This window comes from Syngnathus acus, chromosome 12, assembly GCF_901709675.1.
Source record: "Syngnathus acus chromosome 12, fSynAcu1.2, whole genome shotgun sequence".
Classification (NCBI taxonomy): Eukaryota; Metazoa; Chordata; class Actinopteri; order Syngnathiformes; family Syngnathidae; genus Syngnathus; species Syngnathus acus.
In genome coordinates this window covers 5369580-5391038 of record NC_051097.1, presented here as the reverse complement: position 1 = coordinate 5391038, position 21459 = coordinate 5369580, and the positions used below count along the sequence as shown (strand labels likewise).

Genomic DNA, 21459 nt, shown 5'->3' with positions numbered 1-21459 from the left:
CTGACATTACTGTGGTTAAAGAGTCGGGGGGAAAGGGGGTGAAAAGGAGCCGAGTCAAAGGGGGAGTGGGCCTGTCAAAGAGCCAGCTTGCCGTGAAGGGGCCTCTTATTTGGGGGGGCTGGCGGAAGCAGGTACGAGGCGGTGAGATGGATCGGTCGCTAGCTAGCGGTGTGCAGCAGGAACTGGCTAGCAAGCGGCTACATTCAAGGTAAGCCGTTTTCATTCATTAACAGATATTGTCAAACCCTGAAAATGATAACAAATGACCACTCGAAGCTTTTAAGTGGAAAATGGGCAGGCGGTGGTTTGTGACTTCCGAGGACGGCTGGCAGCCAGACACCGGTTCCAAACCTCAATAACACTGGCTCGACTTGCATGCAGACTGAGCGGAGCCCACGTACACTTTTGAGGCGTGCAGTTTTTGTCTATACAAGTAAAATAAAATAATGCACATACAACATTAAAGATCCAGATGTCGGAATCAAATGAAATCTGCATCAGAATGAGACATTAAACAATGACCTGTGTTATTTGGTGATGTGTCCGCTGCATGCGTCACATTTACAGATCTGCAGTTTTTAAAAAAGGGACCTACTGCACAGATTTTTCACAAAACAATTTGCAAGTGCCTTTGTTCACATGACATGCTTTTGTCAAACTAGATCAAGAATTACAGCACAATTTAACACACCCTTTTCTTGCCTTGCTGAAATTAGCCTCACCCCGCCCCTGACGTTGCTGTATGGCTAATGATTCTCTTTTTGTTGACTAAATGTGTTTTGGCTTGTGAACAACACTCCATGTTTGCCAAAGGCCTACAAGTAGTCGCCAGGGTTTTGAATTAAGCTGTGTAAAGAATTATGGGGAGCGAGCTGACCATGTGTTTGTGTGTAGAGATTACTAGACCTATGAATATATACAAAAAAGTAAGTTGATGTGATCAAACATATTATTTTGCATACTATTGAAATTAATACTGTATTTTTAAATTGAATGAACATAAGAAAATATAAACATTCTACACACTGTCACTTTAAATAAAGTAATCGAGACTGAATTGAAGGTGTGAAAAAAAAATCCCAAATATGTAATTGTGGGCCGCCCAGTGTGGCAGTCAATGTTTATTGCTGCTATGTTGTCAAGTGACATTTTCACGGTCTGTGTGATCGTTTGGCACTCGCAAGGTAAATATGAAGACTGACTCACACTTCTGGCGCTTGCCCTCTGTGAGCTGTTGCCCTTATTTCCAAACGACACGTGACCTTTCTGCAAGACATGTTTGTTTTGTTCCTTGGAGCAAACAGAAATAAGCAAAGAAGAGACAAAAAGAAGCAAGTACCCTTTTGTGTCAATTGCAGGAGGGTTGGTGGGGGATAACATTCTTGAGCTACCCTCTGCTTTTCTAGACAATCTGTAGTTTAAAATTATAGCTGATTAATTTTTTTTTATGCTTAAGAGTAGGAATGACAGTTTGCCCCAAGCTGACCAATTTGAATGGCTCTATTACACAGTGCCATTCTTCAGTTAACCACAAGGATGTCAAGAATGAAAGTCCCCCCAAAAAAAAGGAAATTAAATTACTGTTTTTCTTGTGCGGTTGCTTTTCTTTTCCTCCCTTCTCTGTCTTGTTTTCTTCGCATTCCTTCCATCGATTTGACTCCTTGAATTTATTTGTCGAGGGTAGTGTTTGATATTGCAATTCGAGAACCTATTTTACAACTCCCTCGAGGGATTTTAGAAGTTGAATTGATGTCTTTCTAACGGCTGTCTGCAATGAATAAAACTGCCAAGTAGCTGCTAATCGTCATCAAGACGACTCCTCAGATTGGAGTGTTTCGTTGCAAAGTCTCTTTAGCAGCTGGTGGTATACCAAAATCTCTTCCCACTTTCACTTCCGTTTTCTCATGCAAAAAATGAGTCCGTAAGGGAAAGTGACGCTCAGAAAATGCCCCCAACGTGGTTCATTTCTTTCTCAAGGGCAGTTTGATATACTAACTGGGTGCATGAATCACAGCTCAAATGATCTTAGTCAGTTTGACTTCAACGCATTGGTCGTTAAATAAAGAATTGTCAACGGTGCAGTTTGTTTTTTGGGAAAATAACGAGACACTTTTTTGACTGAGTCTCTTGGATGTCTGATCTAATAGCGTTCCTGCTGGAGTAAGCAAATAGTTGGATTAGTCCGGGCCACTTACTGTGCTGCTTGGACACAATTAAGAAGGTGTACAAGCTGTCCAATCCTTTGTAGGACTGAAAAGTACTCACAGAAGCAGCAACAACCTCTGCTGGCTTGGACGACTTTAAATCATCTTCTGTTGACTTTTACATTTTTTTCATTGGAGCGGTGCCATCTTGGAATCATCCAAAAAGTTTTGTGTTTGGAACCTGAGAAGCAGATGTGATTCTTGGGGCTAGAATCTTGCACTTGGAATTCACGCATTGTTTTCTTTCGGACATTTTGGATTCCATTGTATTAATGGACACTATAGGAGGTCATTCATACTGTTTGACTCTTTTGTGGCACATTGCCAAGTCGTCCAAGGACTTGTCATGATGGCATCGGAGTCATGCCCTCTCACAGGGGCAGAGCAGACGGTGTGCAGACTGGTGCACCATGGCCCTCGACCTCATGCCGTTCTCAAGCCTTTACACTTGGAGTTGCAGAAGTTTGTGGACAAGACGATTGGCAAGCAAAAGCACAGGTAGTGAAACTTGGCAGCTTGTACTGTGCTCATCTTTTCCTTAAGTGAGTCAGTGAAAATCAGAGTCTTAAATGTTATTTTACGGATATCCACCTTGTCCATTGTGTTGAATATTAATGTTAATAACTTGTTCACAATATTGGAAAGTGTAATTTTTTTTAAGAATAAAAACAAAATAAAATAGGCTACAGTGAGATGAAGCAAAAAATATTAAAGAGATGGAAACACGAGAATAGAAAATAGTTCCAAGTTTAATCTCATAATGTTGTTTTTCTAAATAATAGAATTTTTATTCCTCTTTGCATTAGTTCTGTTTTGTTAATTTTTGTGTTTTTAGTTTTCATACGGCCCTAATACTGACCAAGTAGTTCTTAAGATCTTCACTAGTTTTTTTTTTATAGATTTTTCCGTCCCCGTTCCACAAATTCCAAAACTAATTATTGCAGGATTTTTTTTCATGCAGACAAAAATAATATACAGGTGTAATGATTCAAGAGTACAGTGAAATGGCCCTTGCTGTTTTCCCCCACTAAACCTTCTTACTGAGTCCCATATGGTACATCTTCCCTTCTATAGGCAACACATGTAGATTAGATTTGATTAGACTGACGAGTAATCCTTGATTAACTCTACAATCCGGAATTTCATCAAATACCCTGCCCTTTAGTTCATCCTGGATTATCCATCCGCCCATACACTTTGCTGATGATGCTTTTCCCCGTTTGTACGATTCTTCCATTCACGCACTTTTCATGGCATTATCTGCTCCTTTTACAATAAAGCACTTGTCAATGCACACAAAGATGCCTTGTACATGGCCTCAAACAGTGCATGTGATCCAGTGGTTTCTGTGGTAACCAAAGTATTGCGTTTGAGAAGCCTCTTGTTGAAAGGCATCGGATACTGTGCGTCTTTGTGCACACGGGTTGTGCAGTGAAAAGGTGGCATTGCTAAGGCCCTTGTTGTCATGGAGATGATGACAATTCGAAAAGAGATGTGCAAAGTGGAGCTAATGTTACTGTCATCTAGGATGGAGGCGTCCTGCTTGGAGTTGGCCTTGGAAGGGGAGCGCCTGTGCAAGGCGGGGGACTTCAAAGGTGGCACGGCGTTCTTCGAGGCGGCCGTGCAGGTTGGCACGGAGGACCTCAAGACCCTCAGCGCCATCTACAGCCAACTGGGCAACGCCTACTTCTACCTGAAGGAGTATGGGAAAGCCTTGGAGTACCACAAGCATGACCTCACGCTGGCCAGGTGAGAAATTGTATTTTTTAATCAAATCGCATGACCCTTTTTTTATTTTATTTATTTTTTTTTTAGTTCTCATAATTGATTTTTTTTAAATATTTTAAATAATTTTCTTTGTAACCCCATTTTTATTTTCCAAATAGGCATTTTTCAAATAATGCTAAATATGTTTTCCTAGTGCAATTGTTTAATTGCATTAATTGTTTCATTTTTTTTGTAAATTAAATGTCATAACCACAATCATGTCATCTGTAGGATTTTATTTTTTTAATTCATGTAGCTGATGATTTGTTGTGTAGTGTTTTACACACTGTGAGGGGAAAAAAAAAGTGAGTGGACTTTCAATTCGGAAACATTGAAGAACTCAGTAAGAAATGTGGCATCCCATTGTGAATGCAGGTGGTATTTTGCTACCAGGGGAGTGATTAAAGACCCCTGGGTGCAGGATTTACCTCGTTACTTTGCAGAACTGCCAGTCCCATCGGGAGCTAGTCCTGGTGAAGCTGCTCATTAAAAGGCACTTTAGTGCCTCTCGTAATTAAATCAAGTCTTTAAGCGCCACACTTTACTCTTTAAACCAGGGCCATTTTATTTTATAGAGAATTGCTGTATTAACACGCACACATGTTGCTCTCCTAGGACAATTGGAGATCGAATCGGAGAAGGAAAAGCCAGCGGTAACCTTGGCAACACTCTGAAAGTGCTGTGCCGCTTTGACGAAGCTGCCGTCTGCTGCCAGAGACATTTGGATATTTCTCAAGAACAAGGCGACAAGGTCTGAAACGCTTCTCTGGATATCAACTACAGCTTTTTTTGACTTAATTGCGCTTTAGGTGGGTGAGGCCCGGGCGCTTTACAACATCGGCAACGTGTTCCATGCCAAAGGCAAGCAGCAGTTGTGGGGCTGCACCCAAGAGCCCGGAGATCTTCCCGCTGACGTCAGAGACACGCTACAACGGGCGACCAGCTTTTACGAGTTTGTATTCAAAACACACAAACGCCTTCATCGGACTCGATATTCCTGTCAAGCCATCAGTGGGCAGTAAATTGTGTACTGTTTTGTCAGGATGAACTTGTGTCTGGTGAAAGAAGTTGGTGATCGAGCTGCTCAGGGCAGAGCGTACGGCAACCTGGGCAACACACATTACCTTTTGGGAAACTTTGTTGAAGCCATCAAGTTCCACAGGCAGGTCAGACATTCTAAGCATCTTCATTATCTCTCCCGGAGCAAAATGTGTACTTGGCACAAACTCTGCGATGGAGATAATTAGCACAGTTTTACAGGAACGGAAGTAGTGGGAAGACAGTCGACCCAGAAATGTTCTGTGTTTGAAGAAAGCATCAGAGCTGGAATAGAGATGCGAGAGTGTCTTTGTAGAAAGCATCTTTTCATACTTTTACACAAGCCAGCATATCTTATTTCCTTTTCATGTCACCGCTCAGTTGAAAAAAATAAATAAAAAAAACCTGTTTTGTGTCACATCAGACAGTAAAAGGCAAAGGCAGCTCAAGCTTGGTTATGACAGAATTGTGTGGCCATCTCTGGATAAAAGAACAAAACATTTTCTGTTATTCAACTCAAGATTGCATCTTGTCACCCATAGAGATTATCCATAGCGAAAGAATTTGGCGACAAAGCGGCAGAGCGACGAGCCTACAGCAACTTGGGCAACGCTCTGATATTCCTGGGCCAGTTCAACACGGCCACAGATTACTACAGGTGAGGGAAAAGGAAGCCTGACATCTAGTGGTGGCCGGAGGAAGTAAAACAAGCTGAGCAATATAGTGCAGCAGTCCCCTCAATTTGTTTGCGTCATGTAAGCTTACACAAAATGCCTTTTTTGTGGATCTTGAAGGAAAACTCTTCAGCTGTCACGCCAGCTTAGAGACCAAGTGATGGAGGCCCAGGCCTGTTACAGCCTTGGAAACACCTACACACTTTTGCAGCAGTATGACAGAGCCATAGAGTATCACCTCAAGCACCTGTATATTGCTCAGGATCTCACCGACAGGTAAAGCAAGGACATTTACACAAAGCCAATTACGGAAGTTCAAAAGAACCGCCCGTGTTCCATCAGGGTTGGTGAAGGCCGAGCCTGCTGGAGTCTGGGGAACGCCTACGTGTCTTTAGCCAATCACAAACAAGCGCTCCACTATGCCCGCAAACATCTGGAGATCTCCAAAGAAGTGAGGTTTTTTTGTTTTTTTTTTTACCATGAACGCAAACACATTTTAATGCAGGTATGAATTTTCTACCTCCGGCAGATTGGGGACAGGAACGGCGAGCTGACAGCCAGGTTGAATGTGGAGCAGCTAATGGAGGCGCTGGGTGTTAGTGACGGCGACCTTTCACCTTCCAGTTCAGAGTTTGAGATGCAAGGTGACACACAACTTGAGTTGGTTTTGCTTCCGTTAGCCTCTTATCTGATTCTTTTGGCTAATATTGGGTATAAATAAAGATATATAAATAAATTGATATGTTATACTTAAATATCTAAGTACCGTAATTTTCGGACTATAAGTCGCGGTTTTTTTCATAGTTTGGGTGGGGGGGGCGACTTATACTCAGGAGCGACTTATATACCGTAATTTTCGGACTATAAGTCGCGGTGTTTTTCATAGTTTGGGTGGGGGGGCGACTTATACTCAGGAGCGACTTATATACATATATATGTTTTTTTTCACTTTTTTGGGCATTTTATGGCTGGTGCGACTTATACTCCGGTGCGACTTATAGTCCGAAAATTACGGTACATATATATGTTTTTTTTCACTTTTTTGGGCATTTTATGGCTGGTGCGACTTATACTCCGGTGCGACTTATAGTCCGAAAATTACGGTAATCAACTGAGTTAGTATCATTGCTTTAGTCACAGTAGTTCACACAAGAATACTAAACACATTTTGGGGGAAATTCTCGTGACTTGTATGTCTTTTTGGGTCACATGCACACACAGCCGTGTTAAAATGCGGTGTGTCTGTCGGCTGACAACTCAACATTAAGGTCGTCCATTTTCTCCACGGCATCCGAACAGTCAGACAGACTCTTATTCATTTGCGTCAACGCCGCTGTGACCACAACGTGGCCACCGGCAACAAGCTTCGTGTTGTCTCATGATGTCCTTGTTACGCTTCCCTCAAGGAGCGAGGCCCAAATTCACTAAGAGGGACAGCATGGACAGTGTGGAGCTGTGGAAGTTATCTTCTTATAAGGTAAACAAGCTGTCGCAAGTTGTCCCTCTTTGCGTTTGACTATCTCTTAACGACTCATTTTTCGTAGGACGGTGAGGGCCACGAGACCGAAAGCTTACCCAGAAGGTCTACGAGTCAATCGGCGAAAAGGAAAGGCTATCCCGATAGCCGTTCGTCAGACGAAAGACCCTGGTTGGACTCTCCCGTCGATGCTGACGACATCAATCTGCAAGTCTCGCCTCCCGTTCCAGTGAGTAGACAAGACTACAAGTTCTGATGTCTAGATTTTAAGATAATAAGCAACAGGGGTGTCAAACTCTTTTTTTTTTTCACGGGCCGCATTGTACTCGTAGTTTCCGTCGGAGGGCCGTTATGACTGTCAACGCAAATATTATATACAGTATAGGCTACACAACAAACTAAATGAGCTTTGAAATCAGACACGAGTAAAAATTGTTCAAATATTTTAAAAAGATGCATGGTAATTAAAAATTGCTAGCAATGTCTGTAGCTTTTAAAAATGAAGACAATTTGTAATTTTAGTATTGACACATGAAGTCGATGCACAATTTGTCTTCGCGGGCCACATAAAATGATGTGGCGGGCCGTTTCCGGCCCCCGGGCCTTGAGTTTGACACCTGTGCTCGGGAGATTACATTTGCATCACTGTTACGCTTGTCTTTCAATTATACTTTTACTCCATGTCCTACGTGTCCTTTCATTATATGAGACACAATTAGCCAGGTTAATTTGGGGATTCTTTTAATTTCCCTCGAGCTTGCTCAACATGATGTAACAGGTTGCCCACCGTGGACAGGAACTCACCCCTCATCTTATTTTCCTTTGAGCTGAATTTCTTAGAGGTGCCAAACGGGGTGGAAAAAAAACAAACATGTTGGTTTCATAGGCAGCGCTAAAGAGGCTTTTGACGTGCTAATTAGAACCTCATTTCATTCTGTGTTGGGGGAATAAACCGTATTGCAACGTTAGTAACTAACTTTTGTTTACTTTCTCCGCTTGGACTTCAAGACAGTCCATTAGGGCAGCAAATGAGTTGGGTCTGAATTAATTGCAATCGCATTCTAAAAAACTCTTGTCAATATTGATTACGCTTAATTCATTATATGATCGTTGGCATGGAAACAATGGTGGCTTGACATTGTTGCCCAAGTGTTGCCAACGTTGGCATGCAACCTACTCATAACTGCGCCCTCCCCCCCCACCAGCACAGTGATAATGTGACCTTGATCACAGAAGCGCTTCCCACCCCCTCCCCAGCGCCAAGCCTTCCCATAATGACTTGTTTTCCCACAGTGGCTGAATGGCACAAAAACGACTCGCAGAAGAGAGAGAGCGAGGGCGAGAGAGACGGAGGGAGGGAGTATGCGCTTGAAAGCGGAGTTGGCTGCAATAGAAGGACACAATTGGGGAGGAGAGGGGCTTTGAGGGATGTAAGGTGCTCGGGGGGGACGTAAGGGGAGAGGAATGACAGAGGGCGAGTTGGGAAGAGGAAGCGCAGCAGCCGGTGAGTTGTTTCATTCACGTTTTCAGGAGCAAAGTTTGTCTTCACGCTCGCGTATGTGTCCATGTAACGTTTTCCGAGCTGCAGTGGTTCAAAGGTAAATTCAAATGAATCAAAATTGTGTCTGTCGCTGCCGACGGCAATGTGGACTTCTGCTGACCTACTTTACATTATGCCGTGAGGCGTAGTCAACTCAACTTTTATTTAAAGCGCGAAAACTGAAAAATACCACGACTTGTTTCCTGAGAAGTTAGCTACAGTGATCTTTTGAAACTTTTTGTTCGTAATTGTGTCTGTGTAGCATCTCTGGCTGCCACCAAGAGCAAACAGTCCCGCACCATATTGGCACAGAGGTGATGGTCCCCACAATGGCCGCTGACTATGTCCTAAAATCTGTGCTGTGGTTCTCTTCTACAAAAACAGCAGAAAGTTGGGAGTCAAAGTTGATCCTTGTGAATTTCCACCTCTGAGCTCGTATCAGATGCAGGATGGATCCTGTTTGTGTAAATCCCAATTTACACTGCCCTTTTTAAGATGTGTGGCTGTAATTTATGAACGACACGGAGTTAAGGAGAAAAGTCAGTCTTCGATTTTCGAGATACTGTCAAAGCTGCATCAATGATGTATTTTTAATTTTTTATTTTATACATCATATGAGGTACTGGCTGCATTATAACTGGCATTACCTGGAACTGGTAGGAATTGCAGAGTATTGAAGTTTAAATAAGGTCCACACGTGCCGGTTATTTTTTTCCGCACATTTTCAATGTGCCTAGTTCTAAAAAAGTACTTCAAAGTATAAATCATGAACAACATCTCCCTGTCTTATGGTCGACTTCACCACAGGAACTTTGCCCTGGGGTTTGGAATTGTTGAAGAATCATGAGAACTTTTGTCTTGAGTTTTGTTCTGGGTTGATATATTTTTTTTTTTCTCTCCCCCAACTCCAAAAGAAGACTCTGCTTATCTAATTGTAACACTTCTGGGAATAAAAGTGTAGAACAGCTGTGAAAGAGGACAGTCACGTTGCACTAATGGAGCTCTTGTGATGCCATCAAATTATTTCCCCATGCTACTCAAAAGGACAAGCTTCATTATGCATAATTATAATGGACACTCTGTTTAGTTATCTCATGGGCAGCTTAGGTTTTTTCCTAAAATGACTGACCTTGCTTGCGTGTTATGTGTGCTAGAACATTGGCCGTGACCCTTCTGATGAGGACTGCTTTTTCGACCTGCTCAGCAAGTTCCAAAGCAGCCGCATGGACGATCAGCGCTGCCGCCTCGATGGATCACAAAACGGCGACGGCCAAGACGGCAACGCACTGTGCGACATGATTGGTCAGTTGCTTGGTATTCACTCGATAAATCAATGTGAAACTAAGCCCCCCTCCCTTTTAAGATCCCGCAGTGACCACCTCCCCCCAGACGGAGGAGCTGTTTGATTTGATCGCCAGCTCTCAGAGTCGCCGCCTGGATGACCAGCGCGTCAACGTGGGGAGCCTTCCGGGTCTCAGGATCACACAGAACAACCTGGGACACCTGGTGGGGGAGGGGGAGCAGGAACCCAGTGACGACTTCTTCAACATGCTCATCAAGTGCCAGGTAAACACTGCACTAACTGTAGATCGGTATTTTGCATTTTTGGACAATATTATATTCATGTATATCCTATTTTTGAACAAAGGGATGCAAATTAAAACATGCTTTTTTTTTTTTAATCCCATCATCGATTAATCGACAGATTAATTAGACATGGACATGATGGATTGAAGTACTAAGCCCACCTTTAAGTCAATACAGCAACTATACGCAAATGAATGTTGAATATTTAACATTTTGTGTGTGATGGCAGTCCTCTCGGATCGACGACCAGCGATGTTCCCCGCCTGAAGCGGGCCCTCATGCGCCCACCGTGCCCGACGAGGACTTCTTCAGTTTAATCCAGCGGGTGCAAGCCAAGCGCATGGACGAGCAGCGTGTCCACCTGTCCAACGACGAGCAGGACAGCCCAGGAGAGGATTCGCCCGATCCTGAGCCACCCGGCGGCTTCCTCAGTTAGTGATGTAGGCAAAGCGGGCTCTCGGCCCAACAACCCGAGACGATAATAAATGCACGTCAAGACGAGCCAGCCGCTTGCTAGCAAAAAATGTCCCCCGTGCAACAGGTGGTGCCATTTAATTCATATGTGTAAATATAATGGGGAAACATGCGCAGTTTTGCACGATCATGGGATTTTTTCAATATTTGACCACCTTGACGTTAAATAACGTAACGTGTGAACTCATATCTAATGCCTTAATCAGCATTTTCTGTTGCCAGACTCAAGATTGTATTTGTAGAAGCACACCAACTGTTTAGGACTCATCTAAATTCTAACGCTCAATGATTTTGCACAGGAATCTAAAATCCGATTTATGGACATTAGTAACACATTTAATCACTTAAGTTCTTTTCCCCCCCCCCCCCCGTATTTATTTAATGGGCAACATGGCGGATGAGTGGTTAGCACATGTGTACATGTGCTATAAGGTAAATGCCAAATCTTGTTTTAATGATTTTTAGGCAAAAACTAATGATAAAAATAATGCTTGAATTATTGCTGCTTTAAGCATTCATATAAGACTGGTGTCACTGATGTTCAGTGATGTTATTACTGTAGTTTATCCTACACAGTAGTAAAATTCGAAAGCATGCGATGCTTAATAGTTGTAATTAAATTAAGTGAGATTCCTGAGCAAAAAGTACAGGTCAGTGTTCGGAAATGTGTCGTCCGGATCGCAGTTAATGTACATGACAATGCGCCCATGTGGTCAAAGCCCTGTATTTACCTCTGTAATTCAATGTATTGGGAGTATTGCTGGTTAAGCGCCCCTGTCCGCAGTAATGCTGTAGTGATATTGCACTTGACCCATGCTGAAACTCTGCATTTTTGTTAGATAAGTACGCAAAAAAGGGCTGTGAGACGTCGGCAGAGGAAACTCCTTGACGTGAAGACAAGCCAGCTCAAGACGTTTTTAAGCTGTGAGTAATGTGATCAGTTTAATGGTACGAAAATTGTTCGTATGACCTGCTAGGTGTTTCCTTTATTTTTCCCCTCTTCTAACATATATATACAAAGGTGGCTCATACCTCATTTTTGTACCTCAAAGTATAACTCTGCAGAGGAAAGAAAATTGGGAGCTGCAGTTTTTGTGATTTAACTTACCAGGTACGCTTCCATTTGTCACTGCCATAATTTGTATATATACAGTATATAAATATATTTTTTATTTATGTTCCGTTTGGGGGATACAAGTAATTTTGCCATGCTTTTAATAAAAATGTTCTTGAGATTTATTGATCGGTGCTTGTAATTACACGTATTAGTTTACAGACATTGCATTGAATAGGTGGCATTTCACAATGTTTGTTAAGACGAAGCACAAAAGGCCTCTTAACAAAACATTCCTTGTGTTGGAATGTGAACAGGTCACCCAAACTAGATTTGAATTCAGGCCCATGTTTTTTTTTTTGGTTACCCTGTTTGACTTTTTCTCTCATTCTTTTCCCTACTAAGCAAAAGCCTCCCAAATATCATTGCAGCGATTCACTTCTTTATAGATTAGTCAAATACAAACTGTAGTAATAAATGTACTTCCCTTTACGCTGAGCTGCAAAATTACTACGTCAACATTTATCTACCTTTTACACAAATCCAGAAGGACATTTGTGCAACTGTCAGGTTTAATTCGCCGACTGAATAAGTGTTAAGAGAAAAGTATCAGCAGACAAACCACAAGTGAGACAGAATATTAATTCTTTTCTCGCGAGGAGTGCAGAACAGATAGCTTACAACAATCTCACTACACTAAATATCTGTTTGCACTCCTGCTCTTTTTATTTGGATTTGCCCTACCCACAGTGTGAGACAAAAGCTCCTAAAGGGAAGGGGGAAAGCGTGTGGGCTTTGCCTCGTAAGCTAAAAAGCGCAAGGTGTTACATACTTATATGGCAATTTAAGCGATCAGCAACCACTCTTTGTCTCTACAATAAGAACAGGAAACGTGATGTTTGCTTGTCGTTCCAAAGAGTGCGTGAGGCTGCGGTGAGGCGTGTTGTTTCTCGGAATTGTCTTTGTTTCAATTGTTTCAGTAGATGTCTTCTTCTTGCTGAGTTGTCAGCCGCATCCTGTCTGACCCAGCCGTAACCTCTCTTCTGTGGTACAACATAGAAACAACAAGGCCTAGCAGCAAGCATGTATTGCAGTAATATTGCGGTAAAGCATTGATTAGAGAACGCATGATAACATATATATACATTTTTCTAACAGCAACTGTGCACAGTACCAGTCACATGGTGTCCCGCAATCAGAAATTGAATTGAGTTCAGTGCTATTTACATTTGAACACAGACGGGGCAGCAACACATGTAAACAGACAATATAACAATACTCAAAGGCATATCAGTAGGCATCGTGTCATTTGTTTAAACAATGCATTGTCAAAGAGAGCAAGCCATTTTCAACACTTTAGATTGATCAGTATTGTAAAATAAATAAAATGATACTGTTACTATTTCTTATGAAGTACAGTAGAGCTATTTGTCTTGAAAAACAACAGAATAACAAAGTGGAACAATTACTTTTTTTTTTTAAATAGGCTCTACATAAATTAGGTGTTGTCCCATGTTTCCAGTCTGTATTTATACAGAAGAGGAAATAATACAGGGAAAAAAAATATTTGTACAACTGCCATCTTTTCCAGGTCTCAGCCTTCTCTGTAATTTCACCCCTGCCTCCTCCGACCACTCGTACTCCCCCTCCCCTCCTTATCTCCTCCGCTGCCCTCTTACCCAGAATGCAGCGCAGGCAGACAGCGCAAGCTCAGCCGTGCTATAAAAAGGCGTTACGTGGGGGAGGGAGGGCTGCCGTTCAGCAGGAACTGTGCACGTTTGCTCGCCCACTCACTGCTGGGGAGATCCACAGGGTCAGCGGCCAGCCCCTCGTACCGGGAGATCAGGAGACAGAAGACATAGGACAGGTTAGTACCAAGGATGCAAATGAAGGAGAACGAGAAGGCAGTGGGGTGACGTCATCTTTGTCAAATGGGAAGGGGAGGGTTGGTTTCATTTGAAAGTCACACTGAGGAGATGTAGCCTGGTTGGCATCTTTGGCATGGAGAAGATGCAAGATGAACAAGAAGGCAGAGGTTGATGAACTCGCACTTGATTTCAAGTTCCAGCACAGAGGTAGTGCAGATAGGAGAAATGGGGTTGATGATGCGTCGAGAAGGTATAGTGGGAGGACAAAAAAAGGCTTGGTGGTTTGATTTCAACTTCTCTTTGTGGCTTAGGTCCACAAATTTCTATCAGGGAGGAGGAAAAGGTAGGACCAAAGTGAAGGCAGGGTTCATCCTAATGTCAGGCAATAGAATGATGGCAAGGTTCATGCCATCTTTAAAAAAAAAAAAAAAAGAAAAATGGATGAAGGGTGTTGTGTTGCTCAAGACAAGTGAAGGCATGTTCAACTAGTGACTTCCAAAGTGTTAGGCCTCTTGCCCTACTGGGGAATTATATGAAGGCCCCAAGTAACAGCAGAGTTGACTTAAAATTTATGTCATGGTGGCAGTGCAGGCAAGAAGGCAGTATGGACTTCACAGCAACTCAGAAAGTAAGCCTAGGCGGGAGGAGGAGACCTATGGAGTACCAACTTATCACAAAAAAAAGACGAGACTTTTTCAAAGATAGGAAGTCCAGCTGTCAATCATCATGAGGTCCAGGAAGGGAAAAAAATTAAGTATTTGAGATGATTTCATTAGAGTTGAAAAAGTCACCACCTCTGTCAATTTTTGTAATTGAGTCCAGCAAGAACCAAATTGAAGATTGTTGGAGGGGGGGAGACCTGGACATCTGTCAATCAAAATGAGGTCCAAGAAGGACAAAAGTGAAGGCAAAGTTCACTTTGGAGGCAAGAAGAATGCATGATTGACTTCACAGAGGCACAGGCAGAAAAAAATGGAAAAAATCCAAATGTGATTTAAGACAAAGTCTAGAAAAGACTGAAGTGAACTTTTTGTGTTTCATAACACAGACGACCGGGGATGTTAAGCAACAATGCAGTGGCTTAATAGCACTGTGAAGAGCATGCCTTCTTGTGCTATAACATTTTTCCATCTGCGTCCATTAGCGTCCATTTTGCAGTATAGTTGAAACATGTCCGTAATGGCAATTTCGCAGCAGCCTATCGATTAACTCGAATGGGTTTTGTGGAAGTCAGGCTGCATGCACTGACATGAGCTCCACCAGTAAATATCGCCCACTGCTCTGACGTCAAAGGGTCTTCTACATCGACTGTCTGCTTGCCTTAAAGGGCCAGCAAGCGCTTGGACCTCATTGAATCACAAGAGCGAGTGCCTCTCCACAGCAACCAAAGGTGGAATGCGCCACTTGCCTTTTACACGCCTTGGGAGTCAATGAACGCCTCGCTCGCCTGACACACGATCCCTTCACAACAGCTGCGACGGGCTCTTTTTTTAGCAGGTTAAAAAATAAATTTAGGACATTATTGAGGTGGTGGGTTCCTGTTGCATTTAAAATGCAAACAGTAAATCAACTGATTTAATACGTATGGAATTGAATTGCCGTAAGCATGAGATGAAATGTCCCGGTCCCAAAAAGGCAAGGTGCTGACTCGGATGCAGGCCTCCGAGTGACCTTTACTGGTGCCACAGGGTCAACGGGAACTGGCATAAAAATTGACACCTTAGACGAGTGACGAGTATAGCTAGCGCTAACCTTTGTAATTCATCGTCTGAGTTTTGCAGTGGTCATATTTCTCATATGATCATTTTTTGACTCGAGACCGTGAGCCCTTTCATATTTGCTTCGTCCTTTATTTGCAATGACAAACCTGACTGAAGGAATTGTTTGTGTTTTGGAGATAGATCAGGTTTTCTAAAAATAATAGTATAATAAATATATAGTATAATATAATATAATAAATATACAGGAAGGAGTAAAAACCTGTTTATATTTAATTTGAATAAAAATAAAAGACAACACTGCTGACAGGATAAGCAGCAATGAAAATGGATAATAAACGCGCATTTAAAAAAAAAAAAAAAACATGCTTGTTGGGCAGGATTGGACTTGGCCCTCCTCCTTCCTCATTCCTTCTGGGTGGAAAACAATGGGCAATGGTTTGATGAATGCGCAAGAGTTCATGTCCAAATGTAAGACACTGCCATTGTTTTTGTTTCATTTATGCAATTTAGGGCTTGAAATGGCAAGACGTCACAGCACGCAGCTTAAAATTTTACAAGTGCGCACTATTTCCAGTCATGTGTATTTCCTTCGTTGACGTCACCAAGATGTTCTTCTTTATTTCAGTGGAAAGTGAGCTGACACCGAACGCAACACAATGGCAGGTAAATGACGCCCTAAACGTGACACTAAGATGACAACATTATTCTGACGTCATTGTTTAAGACGTGCGGAAGTGTTATTCGTATTTTTATATGAAGTTGGGTGGAAAGCACTAGTTTGCCTTGCTTCTTTTCTTGACATCTACTGCCATCTTGTGGACATTTTGGAGAATACGGCGAGCGATCATCGGACAAGCTCACATTTTTATTATAGATATTCAAAGCTAAACTGAGAAAAAAACAGCTAAAATCTACCCCAATTTATGTGCGTTGGGAATATCATATTAATAGATTTATTAATAATATTTATTAGCTGTTTATTTCTATATTTGGATCGCTCGTTGACATGGTAACCAAGCCAACCCAAATGTAAGAAGTGTGGCAGACATGGGGAATCTATGCAGCTCTATGCAAGACATTTTCTGTCAACATGGTCTGTAACAGCCGTTTCGTTACATGCACTGATAAAAAACATCTGTTACTTTATTTCTATTTTATTTTAACTTGAAATGTATCTTATTGGCATCAATGAGTATTTTTGTTTATTGTATTTTGTTTAATATTTATTTAATCTAAAACTGACTGCACTCACGAAACCTTACCTAACTGCCTTTTTTCATTCATTATTATTTTGTAATAATTTTTGAAAAATAATGGAGCCACGAGTGAATTTATACAAAAAAAAGTTTAAAAAAAATCACATTAGAAAAATAAGGGAATCACAACTAGTCTTTTTTTAAATAATGGCCTTTTTTTCTATTTCCAGACAAGCTCAAAGACGCTAAAATTATCTTTGTGGTTGGTGAGTATAATACACAAGTGTGAATTTTTGCTCACTTGCAAAGGCACATTTAAACACGCTGTGATTTGTAGGTGGGCCCGGGTCCGGCAAGGGCACCCAGTGTGCAATGATGGTGAAAAAATACGGCTTCACCCACTTGTCGTCCGGGGACCTGCTCCGCGCCGAGGTGGACTCGGGTTCTGAGAGGGGCAAGCAGCTTCAAACCATCATGCAGAGGGGAGAGCTGGTGCCACTGGTGAGAGGAGCACATGTCGAACTCATCGACCATGCAACTCTTGTTTTTTTTAACAAAATCAAAAAGCTAAATATGGTTACCTTAGGTGAAATCGTGCATGAATTGTATAACTTGAGCGTGCTGTTATGTGTTCAGGACACAGTGCTGGACATGATTAAGGACGCCATGATCGCCAAGGCCAGCGTGTCCAAAGGCTTCCTCATTGATGGCTACCCCCGCGAGCTGAAGCAGGGCGAGGAGTTTGAGAAGAAGGTAAAAAGTCGAGACTTGTTGCTGATTTAAAATAGCCAAACAGCAACATACAAACCTCGTCTCTGCGCCCCCAGATTGGCAAACCGTGCCTGCTGCTGTACGTGGACGCCAAGTCCGAGACCATGGTGAAGAGACTTCTGAAGCGCGGTGAGACAAGCGGCCGCTCGGACGACAACGAGGAGACCATCAAGAAGCGACTGGACCTCTACTACAAGGCCACCGAGCCCGTCATCGCCTTCTATGAGAAGCGCGGCATCGTCAAGAAGGTGAGCAACATCCGCATTACTGCACTGGTGACTTATGATTGCCCCCAACTATAGCTGTAACTAATGATTATTTTAATAGTACCAACCACAAAACATCTTACTACTGTTTGCTAGCGTTATTCTAAAAAAAAATAATAATAATGCGAAACGCCATACACCCATCATCAAAGGTTTACTGTAAATAGTTGATATTGGAACACAAAGAGTGCAGCAAAAACAAAGCATGGAAGGATACTCATGATCATGAATTCTCTGATTATAAGTTATACTGCCCGCTAGTGGTGATTTGAGTAATTAGCATGGCCGCAATAAATTCAATTCAATTCAAAGTCAATGTACAGATCTCATTATAGCTATTTGATGACATCATCATCTCGCCCTGCCTAGGTGGACTCTGAACTTCCAGTGGAGGAGGTCTTCAGCCAGGTCGCCAAAGCTGTTGATTCACTGTAGTTTAAAAAAAAAAAAAAGAAAAGAAAAATCCACTCTTGTTTGTTTGTTGCTTTGAGTTTACAGTTAACTCCGCCAAGAGCCAACAGTACTAATTCGGACAATATGTCATCAGACTGTTAAGGTTGCCAACAATCTGAGGTTTGGGGTTTGAATCTTAGCGCCATCCTCCTTGTTTAGTTTGAAGGTTCTCTACCTGTTTGTGTTTCTTGTTTTTTTTCTTGTCTCTTTGGCTTCCTCCCACATTCCAAAAATTGAAGAGACTAAATTAGGGCCATCCAAACGTTTTCTCCCAACAGCCCCAAGTATATTAACAATTTCCAAAGAAATTGACCATTATGTCAAAAGTTGATATAGATTTTTAACAAAATATGATTCGAACCCTCAAGAGACCAAGCAGTTCTCCTCACAAACAACAAAAACTTCCTTGGCGGAGGTAAGAACCTCACACATTTCCTCTCATGTGCCTCCAAAGCTACAATAAGAAACAAAAGTACTCATATTTAATAATCTTCATATATCAGGATTAACAAAGCCACTTGCCGCCTTTTACGTCATTTCTTGACATCTTTTTTGCAGTCCTTTAAACGCTCACTTCAAGTCTTCTTCCCTACTTCTCAAAAGCACATTCACACGAGCAGGTTGCCATCAACAATAAGCCGTCATGTATATAAAAATGCAAAAGTCTAATAAAATCTTCAACATGTAAAGTGTTTGATGACGGTGTAGCTTAATATTTAAAGCAGCCATTAAAACAATGACTTCTTGGACATTTTGAAAATAAGATTCACGTGACTCAGGGGAAAGAGGAAGTACTCCTCTTTAGAAATATCAGACACAACAGGATGACGGACATCACAGTTTGTGTTCGTTGCTTTGCCATCAAGTCAACACTTCATAACACAGGCACATTTCCACCAGGTATCCGGACTATCCTCCAAGGAGGCTCAAGATGATGGGGAAGAAGTGTGTGTGTGTGTGTGTGTGTGGGGGGGGGGGCACAGGATGCATTTTTGTCGGAAACTCCCGACAAGAAAAGGCGTCGCTAAGCACTTTGAAAAGAAGTCATGCCTGGAATGCCGACAGTAAATAAATTCATTGAAAAATGCCAGTGGACAAAAGGCGACCATCCAGGCCATGCGATAAATCACGTACGCAGCTGTAAAAGACAATAGGGCAGGAAGAGTAGCACGTGGATGACACACTGGGTGCATTCCGGACATGCAAATTAAACTGTAAAATGGAGACCAACTAACATCCTTGTGGAAATACATTACACCATTTCATCCTCATCTATGCTTTAACGCCCTCTTGTGGCATTACAGGAAATGACAATTGAGAGATTATTTTACAGTAATGGTTAAAACAAGTACATATTTGTCTCCCATAGGCAAAAAGCACACGTAGTTAAATGAAATAAATATTTTCATCTTATACATGTTAAATATTTTTATATTAAAATATACCATGGAATGAATTGTATTTATTTTATTTTCAAAATATTTGTTAATAGATAATAGTTTTGCAAAATGATACGTCTTTCCCTCTTGAAAAAAGAGGACTTGATTTTTAAAATAGAATCAATAAATACAAACTGAGAATGTAATTTATTTTTCAAGTATAATATTCATAGATAATCTGAAGACTTTTTCCTCACCTTCAGAGAGAACATAATTTTAACAAAATAGCACAAACATGATTAAATTGTTATTTTAAAACATAGCATGAAGAGTCACATGGATTATTAAATAATAAATACATTTTGCCGTTTGCATTTATTATGCATTACCTGGTACCACAAAATGTGCCTTTTGGTGGCTGAAGGAGTCTAAGGGTCACTGATTAGACGCGTTAGAATCAATGCTGGGATGTCTTTCTTTCTATTTTTAAATATTAGTGCTATTTCATTGCCTACATAAAGACAGACATTTTGTATTGGCTATCGTTAGAATGTGCAGTCAAACCTAGCATGCGTCAGATGTTCCCTCCAAGGGCCTATAAGGAAACCAGTCACCTGGCTCATACTCACACTCGCCACCCCCAGCCCCTCACCCTCAATGGGGTGGTGGCGGGTCGGCTGGCACCGCAGAGACCTGGAGGCACCGTGCGGGAACCGACGTCAAGCCGCGATGAAAGATGACGGCCAATTGCTTCCTGTTATTGAAATATTAGGGTGGGCTGCGTGGTGGGGTGGGATAGACTGGAAGCACTCTTAGCAATGTGCACACAAGCAAAAGTCCAGTCAATGCTGATTTCCACCATAATTAAAGCGGATACCACGTTATTGCAGTCTACACACTCTTTTGGAGTCACGTCATGATAACAAACATACAATTCTTTGTGGTTTCTTGGAACAGAGTGTACGAGAATGACCTCAAAACAATGAACCACATGCTGCTTCACCAAGACATTATTATCTGATCACACTTAGCAGTCTGTACTGGTACATTTCCATTACAATGGCATTTATAATTTAACAAATACAGACTGGCGAGGGGGAGTGATAGACTATTAAGTAGTCACAACATCCTTTCTGGACTGAACAGAATGACTCACTCCCCATGCACACACTAAATCCATTTACAAAAACACACAAGAAAGCTTGGTAAGAAAAACTTAAGATAACTCCTAAGCCTACTCAGGGTAAAGTTAACACCGTAGGCTAATAGTGATGATAATAAAAGAATAGTCTATTTCTATTGCTATAAAGTACCAATCTTAGCTTGGCAATAATGGTGGCGTTAACTTATGTATATATTGTCATGATGACAAAAGGACATTTATGATTTTGTGTCACTATGGCAAAAATGCTACAGTGTATGGCATTTGTTTGTATCAATAAAACTGTGAGAAGCGTAACATGCACATTTGATCGGTAAGATTGATCGATAGGGTGGCAGCGCAAGATAGCTGACCTCTGGCTTCTGTGTTAACGCGCCACTGAAAATGGTAAAAGCATCATCTCGAGAACTACAAAACATGAAAATGAGAATAAAAAACTTCATTTGATAATGCTTTGAATGTTTAATTTGGTTTAACATTAGTGTACAATTAAAGCTTGACATTTAATATGAGGTATCAAGATCAGGAGCTTTAGATCAGGGGATGCTTTGAGAATAATTGTCAATTTGTTTTGTATATGTGAAGCCCTTTGATACTGCTTGTGATTTAGGGCTATATAAATAAACATGACTTGACTTGACTTGAAATCCAGATTATTAAAAACCCTGACACAGTTTATTTTCGGCCAAAGGTGATTCTCATTATCCAAGCCTGCAGGTAAACATGTCCCGTGAGTTTACCTGTTGATTGACTAGTCACTAGAAGATTACCTGTTGGTTGATTAGAAGCACCTGTGGCTTAAGCCAAACTGGTAGGGTTTTTACTTTC

The 21459-nt window shown here is 41.6% G+C and overlaps 2 protein-coding genes across 3 annotated transcripts in view; both read left to right on the top strand.

Moving 5' to 3' along the window:
- The window catches only part of gpsm1b (G protein signaling modulator 1b), a 12031-nt gene extending 31 nt beyond the window's left edge, over window positions 1-12000 (top strand). The window contains exons 1-14 of the mRNA XM_037265599.1: window positions 1-208; window positions 3732-3953; window positions 4587-4722; window positions 4781-4923; window positions 5014-5137; window positions 5552-5667; window positions 5804-5959; window positions 6026-6134; window positions 6213-6327; window positions 7090-7160; window positions 7228-7389; window positions 9855-10002; window positions 10064-10266; window positions 10517-12000. The exon at window positions 1-208 is cut by the window's left edge and continues 31 nt beyond it. Of these exons, the coding sequence (XP_037121494.1) occupies window positions 147-208; window positions 3732-3953; window positions 4587-4722; window positions 4781-4923; window positions 5014-5137; window positions 5552-5667; window positions 5804-5959; window positions 6026-6134; window positions 6213-6327; window positions 7090-7160; window positions 7228-7389; window positions 9855-10002; window positions 10064-10266; window positions 10517-10723 (1974 nt within the window). The 5' untranslated portion in view covers window positions 1-146 and the 3' untranslated portion in view covers window positions 10724-12000. The remainder of the gene's footprint in view (window positions 209-3731; window positions 3954-4586; window positions 4723-4780; window positions 4924-5013; window positions 5138-5551; window positions 5668-5803; window positions 5960-6025; window positions 6135-6212; window positions 6328-7089; window positions 7161-7227; window positions 7390-9854; window positions 10003-10063; window positions 10267-10516) is intronic.
- A 1560-nt stretch (window positions 12001-13560) lies between these two features.
- Window positions 13561-18779, top strand: ak1 (adenylate kinase 1). Of its 2 annotated transcripts, none has more exons than XM_037265301.1 (7): window positions 13561-13682; window positions 16030-16067; window positions 16831-16866; window positions 16938-17101; window positions 17237-17353; window positions 17428-17619; window positions 18007-18779. In XM_037265301.1, the coding sequence occupies exons 2-7, from the start codon at window positions 16061-16063 to the stop codon at window positions 18070-18072; spliced, it is 582 nt and encodes a 193-aa protein (XP_037121196.1). In that variant the 5' UTR covers window positions 13561-13682; window positions 16030-16060; the 3' UTR covers window positions 18073-18779. The 2 variants fall into 2 exon arrangements, with proteins under 2 accessions (XP_037121196.1, XP_037121195.1); XM_037265300.1 differs by lacking the exon at window positions 13561-13682 and adding an exon at window positions 15838-15872 and having other exon boundaries at window positions 18007-18072.
- Window positions 18780-21459: the final 2680 nt, after the last annotated feature.